Below are 17,498 nucleotides of genomic sequence, written 5' to 3'. Positions count from 1 at the left end.
ATGGTCCAAATTTTCTCAAGCCATTTCACTTTTTCTGTCCTAATGCCTTCATGGTTTAGTGGTAGACTTGGTGGTGTTAGATTAACAGTTGGTCTCAGTTGATCTTAGAGGTCTTTTCCAACCTGAAAGATTCTATTAATCTATATTTGAATTACAGATAAATATGTTTATGTATACCTTTCTCATTATGGCATATGTATTTATCTTGTTCAAATAAAGACCATATGGGTCACCAGAAGCAGCTATGTGGACCAGGCACAGTTTCACAGTCACTGCCATATTAAAGCCTGATTTTTGTGAGCGATATTCAGCATTGCTCATGTGGGGATTGTTATGATCTCCTGATTTCTGACTTGGACTTGAACATTTTTGCTTTTATTCAGATGGGCCACAATGTGATAATACTTTCAATGCCTGAAGCACCATACTGATGCACATTAGTTACATTTACCTGTATCCCTGAATAGAACATGGCTGTTTCTACTAAAGATAATAATCAGGAATAAACCAGAAGGGATTTCAGTGAAGCTCCCTTTCTCCTATGTTGAGAAACGTGGTCTGAAAAATCTGAGAGGAACATGTGCTGAAGCACCTGATATCAAAAGCCCATGGTATAGGGATGAGAAAAAATGAAGAGTCTGTAGGCTGCAGAGAAGGTGTAAAGGATGGGAAAGAGTCTGAAAATATCAGTCATGAAGAATGATTCACAAAAGTGGAAAGAAACCACAAAATCTATCTGATCTTTTACTTGTCCTTAGCAGTCACTTTAATAAATATTTTAATGATTAAATCTGATACAACCCATGTCTTTGAGCATTAATATTGAATTCCTAATTCAGTTGTAGTTGTAATTTTAGAATGTGTTTATTGTGGTCTTAGACACCATCAGACCAGTTGGGGAAAAAAAATTCATTGCAGAAAAAAAAACTGAAATAAAAATCATTTCAAGGCAGAGCTACTTTGGGTGAACTGCATCTCACTACTACCTCATCAGCTGTCAGACAGACCCCAGAATTGCCATAAATGTAGTATCTTGGGATGGCCCAACAAAGTTTCTCTGCTCCTTGAGCTGCACTAAATGTATCATTTGACCACTGGGGCTCTGCCCCACAAGTGAGGAGTGCATTTCCTCAGAGAGTTGTTGCAGCCCTCTCATGTCAGTCTTTCTCTCTGATATTTCCCATTTGTCCCAAACTTGTCTCGGCTGCTTATAAAGCTGCTGCTGAACTTCTGCAGACTGCAGCCTGGGGTTTCACATAAAACCCAGCTTGATATTACTCCCTTAATGCTCCTGGGCATGAGCTACCACTGCACAGCCTGTGCTTTATGGACAGCAGTCCCAGGTCAGGCTGTCTGTTTCACCCACACGGGGGGCCTTTGGTGATCCTTCACCTGAGTATGGCTGGAAGTTTGTACTGGTACTAGCCGCATTGAATTTTGCATTCTCTGCAGCCTTGGTAATCACAGAACTTCTTCTTTGTTATTTAAATGGATACCAGAGAGGATTTTTCATTTATATGCTAATAGAGCCTTTGCCCAAGGGTATTTTGCAGCTTCACATTGCAACAGGGTGAATCACGTGCTAACAACAAAACCAGGTTCCTCAATGTCAGGTTCCCTCAGCATCAGTAACTTTGGAAACAATTGACCAAAGAGGACATGCTGATTACCCAGGGTGGGATTCATCTCAGCTACCTTCAGACATTCAGAAGTTAGGTGTCAAGTGTGGTCTGGAACATTAAGGCTTCTCCAGAACAATCCAGTGTGGAGGTGTTTAGTCACTACTTGCAGTTACCATACTTTTTTTTTCATCCACTCGATACAGAGAAAACACAACCAGTTTCTACTATGTGTTTAACTTTCAGATGACTTAGTCAAGTCAAGTCATAGCCAAGAGTATCCAATGTGCTCACCTTCTGAAAAGGATTGTGTTTGCCTCGAAAGGAATAGTGCTTCATAGTAAAAAGCAATTTTGAACTATGAACTAATTTAGGAAATTTAATACGAGTGCCAGCTTTGAGTCAAAAGTACCTTTGGCCCCCTCTGACTTGAGCTTTAAGAACAAGTATTTCATATAGGGAAGGCTTGTGTCAGGAAAGAAAAGTTAGTTGTTAGGCAACAAGCAACTTTTAGTCAGCTTCCTAAGGGATGCCGAAGGCTTCTTCCCCCACCTCGTTTCCTTTTGTCTTAAAAGCAAAGGTGCAATATGCCAAGGTAAATGAAAACAGGATCTCGTGCAAAAACTTCACACCCATTAGCTTTCACACATTTCAGAAACATGACCTTGATCTGACAGCCTTTGCATGGCACAATTACAAAGAAGTCGTAACAAATGTTCTCATTCCTCGGTGGTGGTACTGAAACTCTTCTAGGCACTTCAACCAGGGACACAGGTAGGTTGTAGCAGAAAAAATAGAAAATGTGTGTTCTTTTGTGTATACAATCACTTTTGTCTAAACGGTTTCTTGTCACCATTCTCACAGGAAAAAATAAAAGATTCTAATACTTCTTTTACAGAAATGCAGGTGCCCACATTAAGTAAAGCATCAGCCAAGGAATGGGAGAGACTTGTGACTCTCCTTAACCTACTGCTGTAGATTATCTAATTCTGGCTTTAGTTAAGCAGTTCCAGAAAGTTTCAATACAATGAAGGTGAGAAAGGAAGTTAAAAGCAAACTTAGCACTTGCATTTCATGATAAAATTAATGTGCTTATTTCAAAAAGCAACAACAACAAAAATAAGATAATGCAGATGTAAAATTAAACCTAAGAAATCAAACATTTGGAAGGATGAAATACTCCATGTAAGATGATCAAATTGTCTTAACTTGTTCTTCTTGTAAGAACAACTTTTCATATTGTTTCCTCTGTTCACATAAGACAAGTATGTAATGAGACTTCTTGAAGTCATTGGGTTTGTCTCTAGTTTCTGTTAGTCAAGGTCCTAGTACAAAGCTCATACCCAGAGTCAGAGTGGCAGTGATTTCACACGTATGCCCATCTCTAAGAGGAAGCAGGATGCTTTGTCATCCTATTAATCTCAAGTTCTTTCATAAGCACTAATTTTAATCATTCAGGAGGACTTTCAATGCAAATGTATGTGTGTCTAATAGTGCTTGCATAATGTCTTAGAAAATTTAATCATTTCCTAGCTTCCTAGAGGTGTTCTGAACACATGAAGATCCTCATTAGATTAAAAAAATTCCAACAAAAAATTTTTGGATCAGTCCATTAAATTCCAAGAATCTGCTAATAGCATCCGGCCAGATGACAATTTCAATACAGTTGGTAAGAAATCTGGAGCTTTTCTGGATCAGAAATTGATATTGTAGTTTGTAGAAATATTTAATGATTTTTCAAGGTGAAATGTTTGAATCTCATTTAAATTTGTTAAGCTGCATGCTGTATTATATGTGAAGCCCAGAAATAAGAAAGACATTTCAAATGGAAAAATGATACAATGTGGTTTAGGGAGCAGAGAAATGTTGATTATCACACCTTCTTTTATTTCTTTTGAGATGAAACACTACAAGAAAATTGAGTATGTACACAGAAATCATGATGCAACAGCACTTTTCAGGGAAAAATGTTCCTTCAAAAGAATTCTTATTATCTTCCCATATAAATGTCTTCATTCTAATAATCATCCCCATAGCTGTTTTTAAATTCATTTTTTATTATGGATGTAATCATGTATGGAATTCAGGTGTTAGCATGGAGAAAATATGCTGATGTGTTTATTAGGCTATTGCTATCCTCACTTTTAGAATATCACTGTAAGACTATCTCACATAATGCTCTATCATATCATCAGTCAGGTTACAGCTGCTGCTGCATTTTCTTGAGCCCCAGGTGGGAACAATTTGGTCCCCCAGCATGCTCTGCTCAGCCACAAGACCTGCAGATATGAAGACTCACACCTTACAGCAGCTGCTCTTTGGACAAATAATGTGGGTGGGAAATTTCCCTGTTTCAGAAATCGTGGAGGGGTGGAGCTCTGACTCAGTGCAATAAAACACCTGTTCAGCAACTTCTGAGACTTCGTCAAGATTGTAAATTTGTTTCAGGAGGCACTGGCACCTGTGGAGCCCAGTACTAAGGTGCCATTCACAGCAGCTGCTTTTAATGTAGCAGCGATCTCGATGGCATCAATCTCTGCCTTATCTCAGGTAAGTGGAAAACAGAAGAAGCCTGGCAGGAGTCTTGATGCAGATTTGCCCCTGAACTATAACAGGTTAAGTCCCCTGTTATCCACAGGACAAAAATTTCCAAGAAAACAAGATTATCCTTTCTTGGATATTTACAGTTACTAGGACCTGAAGTCAGAATCTTTCCATATAGCACAGAACTGATACATTAATTCTATTAGCCACAATAAGGAGGTGCAAATTGCCTGTACCACATGGGAATGCTACAGTGGGGAATTAAAATAAGTAAAAAAAATTGATCTTTATTCTCTTTTTCATCTCCTGTTCTTCTTCCCTCAGCAGCATTCAAGCAGAAAATCAAGCCCCTTGGAAAATGAAGAAAGAAAATGGATGATGCACTATGTAGCCCCAAGTGATGATGCTAAGGTACTATATTTCTACAAACTAAAAATATAGGGGACTAAACCAATACTTTTTTGAGAAGGGTAGGATCTTTTTTCCCCCCAGATTTGGTTATTAAAGATTCACATGGTTATGTAGAAATATGAATATTTAATGAAAGAAAATTTTCTTTAGATGCAACATCTGCATAGTATTAATAACATAGCCTGTGTTATTTTCATGAGTTTATTTCTTAGGGAAACCTCTCAGTGAAAAAGTTCTTGATTTTCTGTTAAAATGAGACTGACTTTGGCTTTCTTCTAATGCTATCCATTGACTTCATGGAGCTTTAGTCCAGAACAAATGGAGAATGTTGGCAGAGAGAGAAAGTCTGAGCATGGTTGTTGGTGAATGTTTGGGGTTTGGTCATTATTGCCACTTTTCAGAACCTATGCCCTCTTTGATCCCTGTGCACTTCCTCACAATGAAAGAACAACTTTGGACACGTTTGCAGGGCTTCTGGCAGAGACAAAGTTGCATCAAACACGTAGCAGCTCTATCAGAGATGATTTTTGCTGCTGGCATTGTGCCAAGCTGCCTCAAAGCAAAACATGGGGGCTCTAAATGAAAAAAAACTTACTTTTGATGGCATTTTAAATGATGTGGGATTCAAACATCTATGGCTCATATATGTTTGGTTGGGGTTTTTTTTGTGTAACCAGCCTACCAAATGAACACAAAACTACAAACATTGTTTTGCCTGTGTATGTCACAACCTTATCAAACTGATTGATCAAACTGATGTCTTGTTAACAGCATGCTGGCAGCTCCTACAGAGGACTATTAATGTACAAAAGGTACAAACTACCAGTGGGGAGTGAAACTTGCTGTGAAGGGCAAAGCAGCATAACCAAAACTGACATGGCATTCTGGTGTTCCTAATTTGCTCTGTGTGTGTATGCTAAAGCTCAGCAACAGAATGAACTAAACCAGGAAAAGCAGCTGTTGAGGGAAAAGGATGACCCAATCTCCTTAGCAGTTTTGTAATGATTTCATGTATTCATACAGAAGTTCTGTTTTGGTTTAAAATATCAATGGCTAAAAGCAACCAACCCCTCTTTACCACTAACATAGTTACATTTACATAATGATTGTAAGAATCCAGCATATGTTTTAGAACATACATGAAGTAATAATAATAAAAAAAAAGATCCTGTGGCCATAATCTCCAGTGTATAGGGGGATATAGAACCCTTTCCACAGCTTCAATTCATTATTCATGCCATAATTTCTTCCTGCCAAATGAACTCCTGAAAGTTCTGTTTGCTGTGCTCAGGCATTTAACAACATTCTCAGACACTCTTTATTTACCTCCTGGTTTTGAATGTCTTCTCTCCTCTGTAATAAATCTTTAGTGCCAGAAAACTGGCACTAAAAGCACAGACTTGTCTAAACTGGCCAATTTCTGCCTCTTACAGATACTGAGTTTCCTGGGTAGCTTTTGGTAATTGCCTCAATTTTTGTAAGTCATAGCTTACATAGATAATCATTAGTAGAGAGCTATTAGAGAGGATAACATGTTTGTAGCAGACCTTGACTTCCAGGAGAAGTAAACAGGTATAAACTTTCCTTAATTGAAATGCTCAAACATTTGCCTAAGTGCTTGTTTCAATTTGAGAGGGCTTTGCATAGCTGCATGATAAACTGAATAATTACTGGATTTGGTTTAGTAAAACATGCCTGGGGCTGTGCATGGAATTTAGCTGTTCTCTACCAATAGTGCAAAGTCAAATATGTTCCACTGCTAAATTTTCAGGAAAATGTAACAACAATTCACAATTGTGTGGAGCTGGCTCAGTCTGTGTTCTGATAATGCTGAGATCTTACCTCCCCTGTTTAGAACACAACCATGTAAAATATCCTCTGCCTTACATATGACTTTGAGCAACAATGATTAATTTATTTCTCAGTTTTGGAATATACCCACCCAGAAACCAAGTTATTCTATTCTTTGTAGCCTGATAATTAATTTTTTTGGCACTGAGCCCACTTGTTTTGATGTGCTGCTTCTGTACCTCACAGCAAAAAGTGTTCACATTTTAACCAGTCAGCTCACTGAAGATATTCTCATACGATTCCTGGTCATAAGCTTGAGCTCATGGGCATGCCTGATGGTTATATTAGGCACTAGCTTCTATTTAACATGCCTTTCAATTATCCAGTGTTTTATAAAAACATCAATCTTGCCATCATTTTGAACAACTTCATAGCCTGGAAATTACTGCATTTTTTGTGCAATTTCCTTTGATGATCTTCATGTCTTCCATTCTTATAGAGATGGAAATTATTTGAGAGGTTAAGCTAAATTTTATCATGATGGATTCTCTATGGTCCAACACTCTTCACACTTCAGCTGATGTACTGTCTTGTCTCACTGATTTCTTATACTTTGACCTTTTTATCAGTCTTTGACTTTTGTCACAGTAGCAGCACATTTGTATGTGCTTTCTCTTATTTCACTCAAGAGTTGCTCTCTGTTATTTTCATTGAAGTCTCTCAAAAATTATCTCCTCATAATTTCATCATCTTCAACCAGCTCTGCTCTATTTCACTTCAGAATGTCTTTTCCAAATTTTGGTCATTAGCTTTCATGACAGCTTCTTTCTTTGGCCACCCCTTCTTGGTGATGATGTTGCATATTGTGACTTTACTAAGAATTACTGATCTACTTGTCTTCTGCCATTATCTGAACTTCTCATTGAGCTCTTTCTGAATATCAGTGACCACCTACCTATTGGTCACTGAAGTGGCCACCTATTTCTTGACCCACTATATGCTGTGCCTTCAGTATTATTTGTCTGAATATCTTTTCGCAAATACACAAGTGGCATCATAATATGTTTGGCCATTTTATAACTTACCCAGATCCTTGCTACTAGAACTGCAAACTAACACTTCCCGGTTCCTAAATCTGCCTCATTTTAATGCTATAATATTTTTTTCATTAGTGCTTTGCTCAGAAGTCCTTAAAAATTCCTTATTAATTCATAGTCTAACTCAAGGTGACTTTTTAATATACATCTTATTTATAGATATACTATTTATACCTTCCCCTTTTGTTGGAGATACACAGTTCAGGACCTGATGATAACATATTTGTATGCAGATTAAAGCTTTTCATGTAGCAGTAGCAGTCAGACCTCAGGGCTGTTTGCATTTTCTTTCCCCTGCAAAGCCTCATCCTCAGACATCCACTGCAGTCATTTTATGTTACTCCTACAAAAGAAGACCTCTTACTACTATAATCATACATCAACTGCAGAACTTAATACAATCTGAAATTCCTTCTGTTCCTAAACAGTTAGAGAGGGAGCCATCCCCAGTGCTGATTTACCCTTTGCATTCAGTCTCTTGAGTACAATCATGATTCAACTCTCTTTCCTTTCTATGAACTTGAGCTGTTTTGGTAAATATTCCCCAACTGTTCCCACAGTTAGAGAATCAATATAACCACCTGTGCTGCAGCCATAGTAAGCATTGTCTGTTTTCTCCTTCTTTTTGCTGATATCCTGTTTGCTCTAGCTTCTGCTAGGGGCATGATGAGTATGTTCTCTGAAGATATAGAATCCATCAAGCATATGTGATTGTCACAACTTTTACAGACCCAGATAGTCAGGCCTGGCACCTTCAACAAGGAATTGGAGATAGCCTTCTTTGAAATTAGGGATTGTAGTCAAAACTATTCCATGTCCATCAATCTGATAACCATCCTTGGTAAGGAAAACCTCTGTTCCCACAAAGCAAACTAGGAGTGTTTGTCCAAAGCTGTGTGTTGTGCAGTCCTGAGACATTCCCTAAGGTGCTATCACTCATCCTTAGTCATCCCTCTCTCATGAAAATTATTGTTTTAAAAACAAGCGAGAAAACTTAAAAAGAACCCCCTTCTTTCCAATTATCCAAGCACTGCATTAAAAGAAGAATTTTTTGTGTAGGTCTTGATTCTACCTAGAGCATAACACAGGCTGTTGGCTAATAACAAACCCAATTTGAAGCATTTCTGATTTCTGAATTCACTGAATTTTGTCTTCATATTGGCTGCTGATGGTCATGTGTACAATTTAATGTTACTGGCTAAATGAACTTTTCCAGCTTATTTACACCATCCTAACTTTCCTATTCATCCTCTCTTTCCACACCTTCTCTTTGTGCTTAGATAGCTACAGGCTTTAGGGGTCAATGAAGTTTGTGAAGAAAGGCAGCAAAATGCACTATTATATTTTTGCTGTGATGCCAGCTGGAAGAGACAACTTCAGCAGAACCTTGGTTCTTTTCAGTGTTTGGTTGTGTTGCAGTCAATACATATATTCAAAACACTAAGATACATCTCCTTTGTTATTTTTTTCAGCAGGAAGAAATTACACCTTACTCCTTGCTTACTGTAAGAATCATAAAGTTGAAAAATGCTCATCAGGCAGATTTTTGTAAGTACCAGATTTTTTTATTGATGCTACATCATTCTCAAATTACTGTATCAGACCATTTCTGCTAGATATTGCACAAATGCAAAACACTAAAGTCATACTAGCTAAGAAATCACAGTTGAAGGCAATTTATGCCACATAATATCCATTTGCAATATCAGAGGTTTATTTGGTTATTGGGATTTTTTCCACATTATTTATCTGACAAGTTGGCTGTTTCAGGGACTTGAAAATATCTTAACACCAGTTTAAAAAAACAGATGTTTATATAACATATCCATGACAAATGCATAGAATATAGAGCTGACATACTCACACACCAGTCCCTCTTAATTCTTTGGTTGTCTTGGGCATCATGACATCAGATGACTCTTGCCGCCCAGTGAAAAATGTCTAAGAGAAATCTTTTGGGGACTGTGGTACATGGTACATTACAGCTGACATGCCAAATGTTCTGAAAATGTGTGATAGAGCAGCCCTTGGACAGCCCTTGCCTGGTGGTTCACATTCCCAGAGATTTTTCTCTGAGAATTTTCTCCTGCCATTCCTACATATGTCTCATGAACTTGGTACATCAGGATGATAACATCTTTACCATACCGTCCTTCCTCCTCTTGTTTTGCATTTTCTTTCCTTTCTGGGAGATCATGATGAAGTTTGCTGAAGCCATAAAATCCTACAGATAAAATTTCTCACCATCTCTTTGTATTTCACTCACTTTGGTGTTTCAAGACCATGGATGTCAATGTCACCCTTGGCAATTTTCCAGTCAAGTGGAGAGAAGTGGTCTGTTCACACTGTCTGTAATATTGGGCTGCAGAAAATAGAAGGAATAGTATAGTATAGCAGAAAAGGTCAAATAAATTTCTGTTCCTTTTGAGAGCTATGAAACACTGCATGTATGTGCAAGACCTCACCTTCATTCCTTTGAACTGTTAATTTAATTTCTCTTAGTATCACCTTTGATCTAGAATGAAAATTGAACCAGATAAGAACCATGATTCAGCTGCTTATGCAAAGGGATTGCACAAAGTAAAATGATGCTGCATTCTCAGAAAACCGTGTTACAGTTGTGACCTTGTCCTCCATCCTGAGGACAGGGAGATTTCTCAGAAGTGTCACTTAGTGTGTTGTAGACATTTTGAAAATTCCGATTATCACCAAAATGTACACCCCTGGAGTTGAGCTCAAGACATGTGGGCTCAGTTTTTAGCTCTGTTCATGGACTTGCCGCCTAAGAAGTTTACGTAAATTTATACATCAAAACATTCTGTGCCTCTGTTGCCCTGTTTACAAAACAGAGTATCTTCTCCAATACCTTTTGTTTCTCTCTTATCTATTTAGGTGATGTGCTCATTTTGAATCTCCTACTATTGTAGAGAGATTTTAATTTAAGACGTTAGGTAAGGCCTAGAAACAGTGGGAAGTATTTTCAGATTCATTTGTTAATTACCAGTAAATAAGGCTTGGGGATCAGTTGGTGAAGAAAATTGTCTTTTCTTTCTGTCAGCAATTCCCCAGCTACTCTGTGAGCCTGTTTGAGACTGTTTCTTAAGGATGTCATAGAATGAAGCACTGTAGACCAGGATGCTGTTGAACAAGGAAGATAAGCAAACATCAGCTAGCTATTTGTTGACTAAGTAACAACCTACCTCTGCTTTCAAAGAAGTTGAAATCTCACAGGAAAAATAGTGTGATACTCTGGAATTTAAAAACTTAAGTACAGTTCAAAAAAGATATATTGTAGCTTTCAAGTGCTTGATTTTGCACTGCTATTGATGTTATTTTAGCTTAGCATTTTTATTTTAACATTTGAATGCATTTGAAGTATCAGAAAACTAAAATAACTAGACATGCTACTGTGTGCTAATGAGAATAATAAAACTATATTTAGCCAGCTTTTTCTCAGCAATATTACCTTTCCCCTGGAAAACTGATCAGAAGCATCTGATACAGATGCTATCTGACTGTGAGATATCTGTAGAAGACTGACAATTTTTGTAATAACATATTTCAGACTTTCCTAGATTTTCAGTTCCCATGTATCAAATCCAGGAGCAAGCCACCTTTTCAATCAAGTGCAGCCACTTCTGACTTGCTTTATCTACCTGAATGCTGGCTTCTCATCTTTTTCAGCGTGTGCAGTGTTCCATTCCATTATTTTCTCTCTGTTTGTTGCAAGTGCAGTCACACCACGTCATTTGGTCATAGAGTTTCTACATTTTTTCTTGACTTACTTGCAAAATCCTGGCTTCAGGGAGCACCACTTCTGTATATTTCCACTGATATTCCTCACGATCACATGCACCCAACTTAATCTTGGCCTTTTTTTTTTTTTTAAATATGCACCTCAAGATCCATGGGATGTGTGTTTCACAAGCCTGGGATGAAATCCAAGCTTATCCTGAAATCTGATGTTACACCTTTGCCTGTAGACAACACATGCTGAAAGAGTTTGGGACACAAATAAAAAAGTTAAACCGAAAGGAAAACAGTTCACTCCTCCTGAATGGGGTCAATTGGCCCCTTTCATATCCCTGCTGTCACCCCACCCTTTTTGCGGTCTTCTCTATAGGAGTGATGTTCCTCTCCAACATCTGCCTATGCTAAATATAATTGGTTTCTGTCTTGTCTTATCTTACCATGCAAATGCTCTTGACAGACCTGGGCACTATTTTGCACTGTACTCCTAACTAACCTTTATGCCAATTAGTAATCATGGGTCAGACTCAAGCATTTCTGGCACTCCCTGATCTCACTGTGGGCACTGGAGAGAAAGGCACCCAGATAAGATCACTTACACTAATCCTGCTGCCCTGCAGGCACCGAGTGTCATCACCAGGCTCCAGTGCTCTATGCAGCTTGGCTGTGAAGGTGGTATGGGGACTAGAAAGGGATAAATTCCATTAAAGTTTGAGTCTCTTGCATTCTGATGCCTATTTTGCAGTGGTATTCCCCTCCTCAGTCCAAGACTGCATGCAGCCTTTGGTAAAATAATGACATTTTAGGTCATTGGTGCGTCCATTTGCTCCTTCTCAGCTGGAAGTCAGTGCTAGTGCTTTTACAAAAGCTCATGTTTTCTAACTCTATTCATGGTGTCACTTCTTCTACAGAACCCCCCATATGTGGGAGGAATATCTGGTCAGGATGAGATGGCAGGGAAAATAGTCTATTAGCTTCTTTTCTTGCTGATGATTTCCTTTCCAGTGCTTCCCAAAAGAAAGGAAAAGGAGCTGGGTGATGGGAGAGGAGGACCATGGTGGCACAGACTCTCCAACACCTTCCAGCTGCTCTCCTTAAACAAGTGAATTATTGGGTGGCCACACAGAGCTGCACCAAGCTCCCAGCCTGGCCCAGTTTCACCGTCATTAGTGTTTGTTTTATGGCAGCCTCTGAACCCCGTGGCTGAAGCTGACACCTGCTCCACAGGCAAACAAGGATCGGTGAGGGGATCTGCCTCATCTGGCATGCCTGAAGCACAGGCACCAAGAGAGGGGATTTGCCCTGAGGCAACAGAAGTGGAAGCAAACCTCTTCCAGATCCTTAGCACAGGTGAACAGACCTGCAGTTACGTCACCTCTCCACCACTACTTCGTACCATGTGAAAGAGCAAAACTCTGCTGGACTCCACTGGATCTCACCTAATCCTGAAGACCTGAGTAAAGACATCTCTGTGACAGCGCTCCTCTCTGAAGCTGTGGCAGCCTACAGGGGTACCAGCTGATTCCACATTCCAAGAGATGACCTTTGCTGTTGGAGTGCATGTTCAGGCTCGTTAACACAGATGAGGTGAAGAGTGCTGGTCTGGCTTGACACATTTAGCCTCAGTGGTGCTGAGTGCTTGCAATGCTCTTCCTGGACTGCAGAGGTGAATTTGAGCTCTGTGTCCCAGTAAGAAATTACCCAGAGTGAGCTTCAGGTTGACAGGTGCTTTTTTTTCTGGGACACAGTAACTTCTCTGAGAGAAGTCTTGCCAGATCAAGAGGCTGTCAGAGCTGAGGTAGGAAAGTTAGTGTTGGGCTGAAATGTGACTGCACTCCAGTATATTTTCTACTGTAGAAAACAGGCACATATGGAAACCTTCTCAGCTGTGAAACCTGTTAGTCTTAGTTGGGATGTCAGAGCCATCACTCCTCTCCCTCAACTCTTCCTTCTGTTTTCAGATCTTCCTTTGGTTTTTCCCCTTTGAATGAAGAGAGATTTCATGTATTTTTATAAAAGAGGAGCTCAGAAACTTTGTCCTCTAAGGTCCTATGAAATTATTTTGTGGAAGCTTTTATATTATCCCTTCAGAGGAAATGAGTCTGTTCTGCAACAGTACACTTGGAACCTTTGCAAAACAGAGTCATTGTCCAGAGACATTTTTTTAAGGGTTATTTTTGCTACAGAAAATAAGCAAAAAAAAAAAAAAAAAAAAAATTAGGGAGATTACAGCTAGTGCAGGTGGTACTAATGGCCCTGTCCCAGGAAAGCAAGTGGTGCCAGTGGGAGCACAGTGGTGCAGGAGGGAGAGGTGACCCAGGGTATGAAACTTTGAGCTGGGACTGCAGCAGGTACTGCACCCACTGAATCTGCTCCAGGGAGAAAGCCACTTGACTTAAATGGCTGGACTGGGTAAAGGGCTCATTCACAAGGGGACTCTGTTCATCCCTGGTCAAAGACATCACTGATTAAGCACAGTTCACCTATGAGATTTTATTATTTCCACAAGTAAGCCACAGAGTAATATTGTGCTTACAAATGGGTGTTGCAGGATACTGGTAGAGCTCTTAGCCAAGTCCAAATCCCCTCTTAGATAGCAGTAGGAGGTAAATCTTTAATACTGTTTGTATTGTACTAAGCTGGTGAGGGAAAATGTTCCCAAATATCATGTCCAGCAATTGAGAAATGGAAGCAGCTCTCCTCCTCCTCTTGGGTGAACTGTAGTAAACTAGGATTCAAGGAGAACCTGTCTGTGCAGGTGAAGAATATGTCACTAGGAGAAAATTATTTCTTAATTTTGGTGTTACGAAATGCAGTAACAGGACAGATGGGATTTTGTAGTTTACATTCGTTGTTCCTATGAGACTAGCTTTTCTTATATGCTTTGCTTTTCAGTGCTGTAATTTTCTCCTTATCTGTAATGGAGATGAGTGATTTTAGCACGTGACAGTTCATCTTAGGTACACCTCACAGGACTGTACTCTCATAGAGTAGCACACATAGCTGCAGTTCTGAACTACTTCTTTTGGTCTTGTATTTTTAACTGATCTTTAGCTCTAAGACAAAGTTGAGAAGCAGTCTCACAATCATAAAAATTGAATCAGAAGCTACAAATTGGAAAGGACACCAGGGTCACTTAGTGCTGACTTTCAGAGGGACTGTGAGTGCAGATGTCTCAGCATTCACATGAGGTGACATTACGTCATCAGTTGCAACACATGCACTGAAGTAAGGGCCCGGCATGGCATGAAACTGCTAACGAAGCCCAGCAACTGCATTACAACTGGAGTATGAAGAAAATGTAAATAGAATTTTTTTGTATTAGCTCTCAGGTAGCAGAGAATAAATAAACTGGAACATTTTCAGTAGCTCTCTTGTACACTTTTTTTCAGGGATAAGAGAGAGCAATGTAAGGTGATTAGTCATTTCAAGAGCTGCCATATAATAATGGCATCATAATCATCATAGTATTCAGCACATATTTAACTATCCTGTTATTTTTTATTTATCTCACTGTTTGCCTCACAGTTTAGCCTCAGTTCAACTGAACTGCTACTTCTACAGAAATACATAAGCTCAGTTAGAACCACAGCATGGGAACACTGTCTGTAAAATTCAAGGAAAACATAGAAAATCACAGGAATCCTATGGAAAACAATAACATGTCCACATTGGTAGGGACTGTAGATGAATTGTGGCAAAACCAGATGTGGGGTAGTCCCCTTTTTTCACAGGAAGAGAATGTACTTTGTCCTAGTGGTATCACTGCACCCCATCTTCAAGGTCAAATTTGCATAAGGAGCTACCAACACTATTATGTAATTTATTTGTCTGTGACCATGTAGCCTTGTTACAGCAGAATCACACAAAGTGGCTGAGGTGTGAAGACACTTCTGGAGATTGCGTAGTCCAGACCCCTGTTGTAAACAGGATTGGCTTCAGTAGGTTGTTCAGAGCCACATTAATTTGGGTTTTGAACATCTCCAAGGGTAGAGACTTCCCAACCCTTCTGGGCAATCTGTGACAGTATGTGGTGGTGTTTACAGTGTCATGGTAAAATTTAATTTTTAATTTATGTTTCAGTGGGATTCCCTGCATATTGGTTTGTGTCCTTTCACATTTCACTGGGCACCAGGGAGAAGGGTCTGACTCAGACTTATTAATTTTCCTCTCTCCTGATCAGCTATTTACACAAATTGATAAGACCACATAAGAGTTCTCTGCTTCAGGCTGAAGAGTCTCAGCTCTCTCAGCTTCTCCCCACAGAGCAGAAGATCCATTCCCCCATTCTCTTTCTGGACTTCTTTGTTCAGCTCACTTCAGCACATCCTTACCTCTCTTGTACTGGGAAACCCAGAGATGTGGCCTTGTCAGCGCTGAGCAGAGAGGAAGGAACACCTTTCCAGCTGCTGGCAACATTCCTGATGCAGCTCAGGAGGCTGTTTGCCTCGCTTGCCACAAGGACAGCTCACTGGCTTGTGCTCTACCTAATATGGACAGATGCCTCTCTGCAGAGCTGCTGTCCAGCTGGTCAGCCCTCAGCCCATCATGGTGCTGGGGTTTTGCCTTCTCCTGATAAGGACTTTGCATTTCCCTCAATGAACTTCATGGGGCTCATGTGGCCCAGTTCTCCCACCTGCCCAGGTCCCTCTGAATGGCAGCACAACCTTCTGGTGTGTTAACCACTCCCCCAGGTTTTGCTCCACCTGCAAACTTGCTGAATCTGACCTCTGTCTTATCACTCTCATTGTTAATACAGATGTTAAACAGCCCTGGCCCAACTATCAGCCTCTGGGACACACCAGTAGAGACTGGTCTCCAACTGTACTTTGTGCTGCCAACCACAATCACTTGATCCAGTGAATCTAGTTAAACCAGTTTTTAATCTACCTCGCTTTCCGTGTATCTTTGCTCTACTTCATCAGTTTGACAAAGAATTTTCAGTAGCTGATTTTACATAAGTATTTGTGCAATTAACACACATACTGTGCAGTAATTTTAGAAAGTAACCTCATGAAGATATTTTGCCAAACAAAACACTAGAAAATCAGTAAATGCCAGATAAAAAAAGAAAATTCCAGTAATAAAAGACTGTAATAATAAGTGCTACAGCTTCATGGTTGTCTCAGAGATTTCACACTGCCAGCTTTCTCAGTTTTGTCACAAGTCTTATTTTATATAGTGGGTGATGAAAAAAGAAATTTAAAATAAGGGCAAAGCATTTTGGTTTTCAAGACCTTTCTTTAAGAAAAGGAAAGGAAAAGAAAAGAATATGCCTTTGCAAGTACATCAAAAATGTAGAACTGTGTCCTTCCTGCACCCTAGGATAGCTAGAAATGAAAAGGGAGAGAAATTATGTCTTAAATCAGTTCAGAAATGTTAATTTCTGAATTACACTCCCCCCACCCCCCCAATCCACTTTGGCAGTTTTGGAGCTGCTGGATTCATGTTTTTGAAACACTTGGGATTGGCAGTTTTGTGTGGATTAATGAGAGGAGGGATGGTCCAGATGCCCTGAAGCCACATTTAATTCTTGGCTATTGTACAGACTCTGTAGATCAGAGGGAGTGATACCATTTATCAGTGTGAGTACGTCACAGCTCAGCAGGCTGTCAGGCAGCACAGTGAAGGAAGGACTTTCAGTTATCAGGCAGATCAACAAGCACAGCCCTCCCACTCCTAGTAAATTAAGTATTGTACTGGTAATTGCCTAAGTCAACATATTATCCTGTCACCTCTATTATGTTAAAATCTGAGACTATGAAACATTGTCAGTGGAAATAATTTCAAAGACAGGCAATCTACTACCTTTTAGAAAGAGAAAACTCCTGGCAATGTCAAGAAATTCCTTCAAGATTCAGCATGAAGTGTTACATGGGGATCTCCCTAATTGACAAGCATCCTCCCTTGAGGATGTCACAGTCACAGGGTCTCTGGATTTCAGGCAACACCTTATTTTTAGGCAAAATATCCCAAAGCAATGTATTCTGAACAAAGAACACATTGGGGATGAACTCACTTCTAACCTTGAGGAGCTCCCTCAAGACCTGTGCCATGCTTGCAGACAGTAGGTGCTCTTCTCCCTGCTCGTGAGGTCGCTCTCTCTGTTGACTGCCACGGCACCAGACTCCTCCTCTTTTCTGGCAAAAGCCTGTGTTTACAGAACAGGATGGATCAACCCTCCTAGCTGCCACTGGAAAAGTTCCTATCCAAGGTGTGAGAATCTCTTTGTTGTTCACTTGGTTCAGGATCTATGGGAGATGGTAATTTAGAGCAAGTGCAGCCT

General features: G+C 39.8%; 1 protein-coding gene across 1 annotated transcript in view; it reads left to right on the top strand.

Annotated features, from left to right (window-relative positions):
• The first annotated feature begins 3,267 nt into the window (after positions 1 to 3,267).
• Positions 3,268 to 17,498, top strand: part of LOC119701947 (cytosolic phospholipase A2 epsilon-like) — a 33,497-nt gene continuing 19,266 nt past the window's right edge. The window contains exons 1-4 of the mRNA XM_038139266.1: positions 3,268 to 3,288; positions 4,068 to 4,169; positions 4,491 to 4,574; positions 8,935 to 9,010. Coding sequence (XP_037995194.1) covers positions 3,268 to 3,288; positions 4,068 to 4,169; positions 4,491 to 4,574; positions 8,935 to 9,010 — 283 coding nt within the window. The remainder of the gene's footprint in view (positions 3,289 to 4,067; positions 4,170 to 4,490; positions 4,575 to 8,934; positions 9,011 to 17,498) is intronic.

The sequence above is a fragment of the Motacilla alba genome, chromosome 5 (genome assembly GCF_015832195.1).
Source record: "Motacilla alba alba isolate MOTALB_02 chromosome 5, Motacilla_alba_V1.0_pri, whole genome shotgun sequence".
In the NCBI taxonomy this organism is placed as follows: domain Eukaryota; kingdom Metazoa; phylum Chordata; class Aves; order Passeriformes; family Motacillidae; genus Motacilla; species Motacilla alba.
Note: the sequence above shows the minus strand (reverse complement) of the source record. Positions and strands in the feature narration are given on the sequence as shown.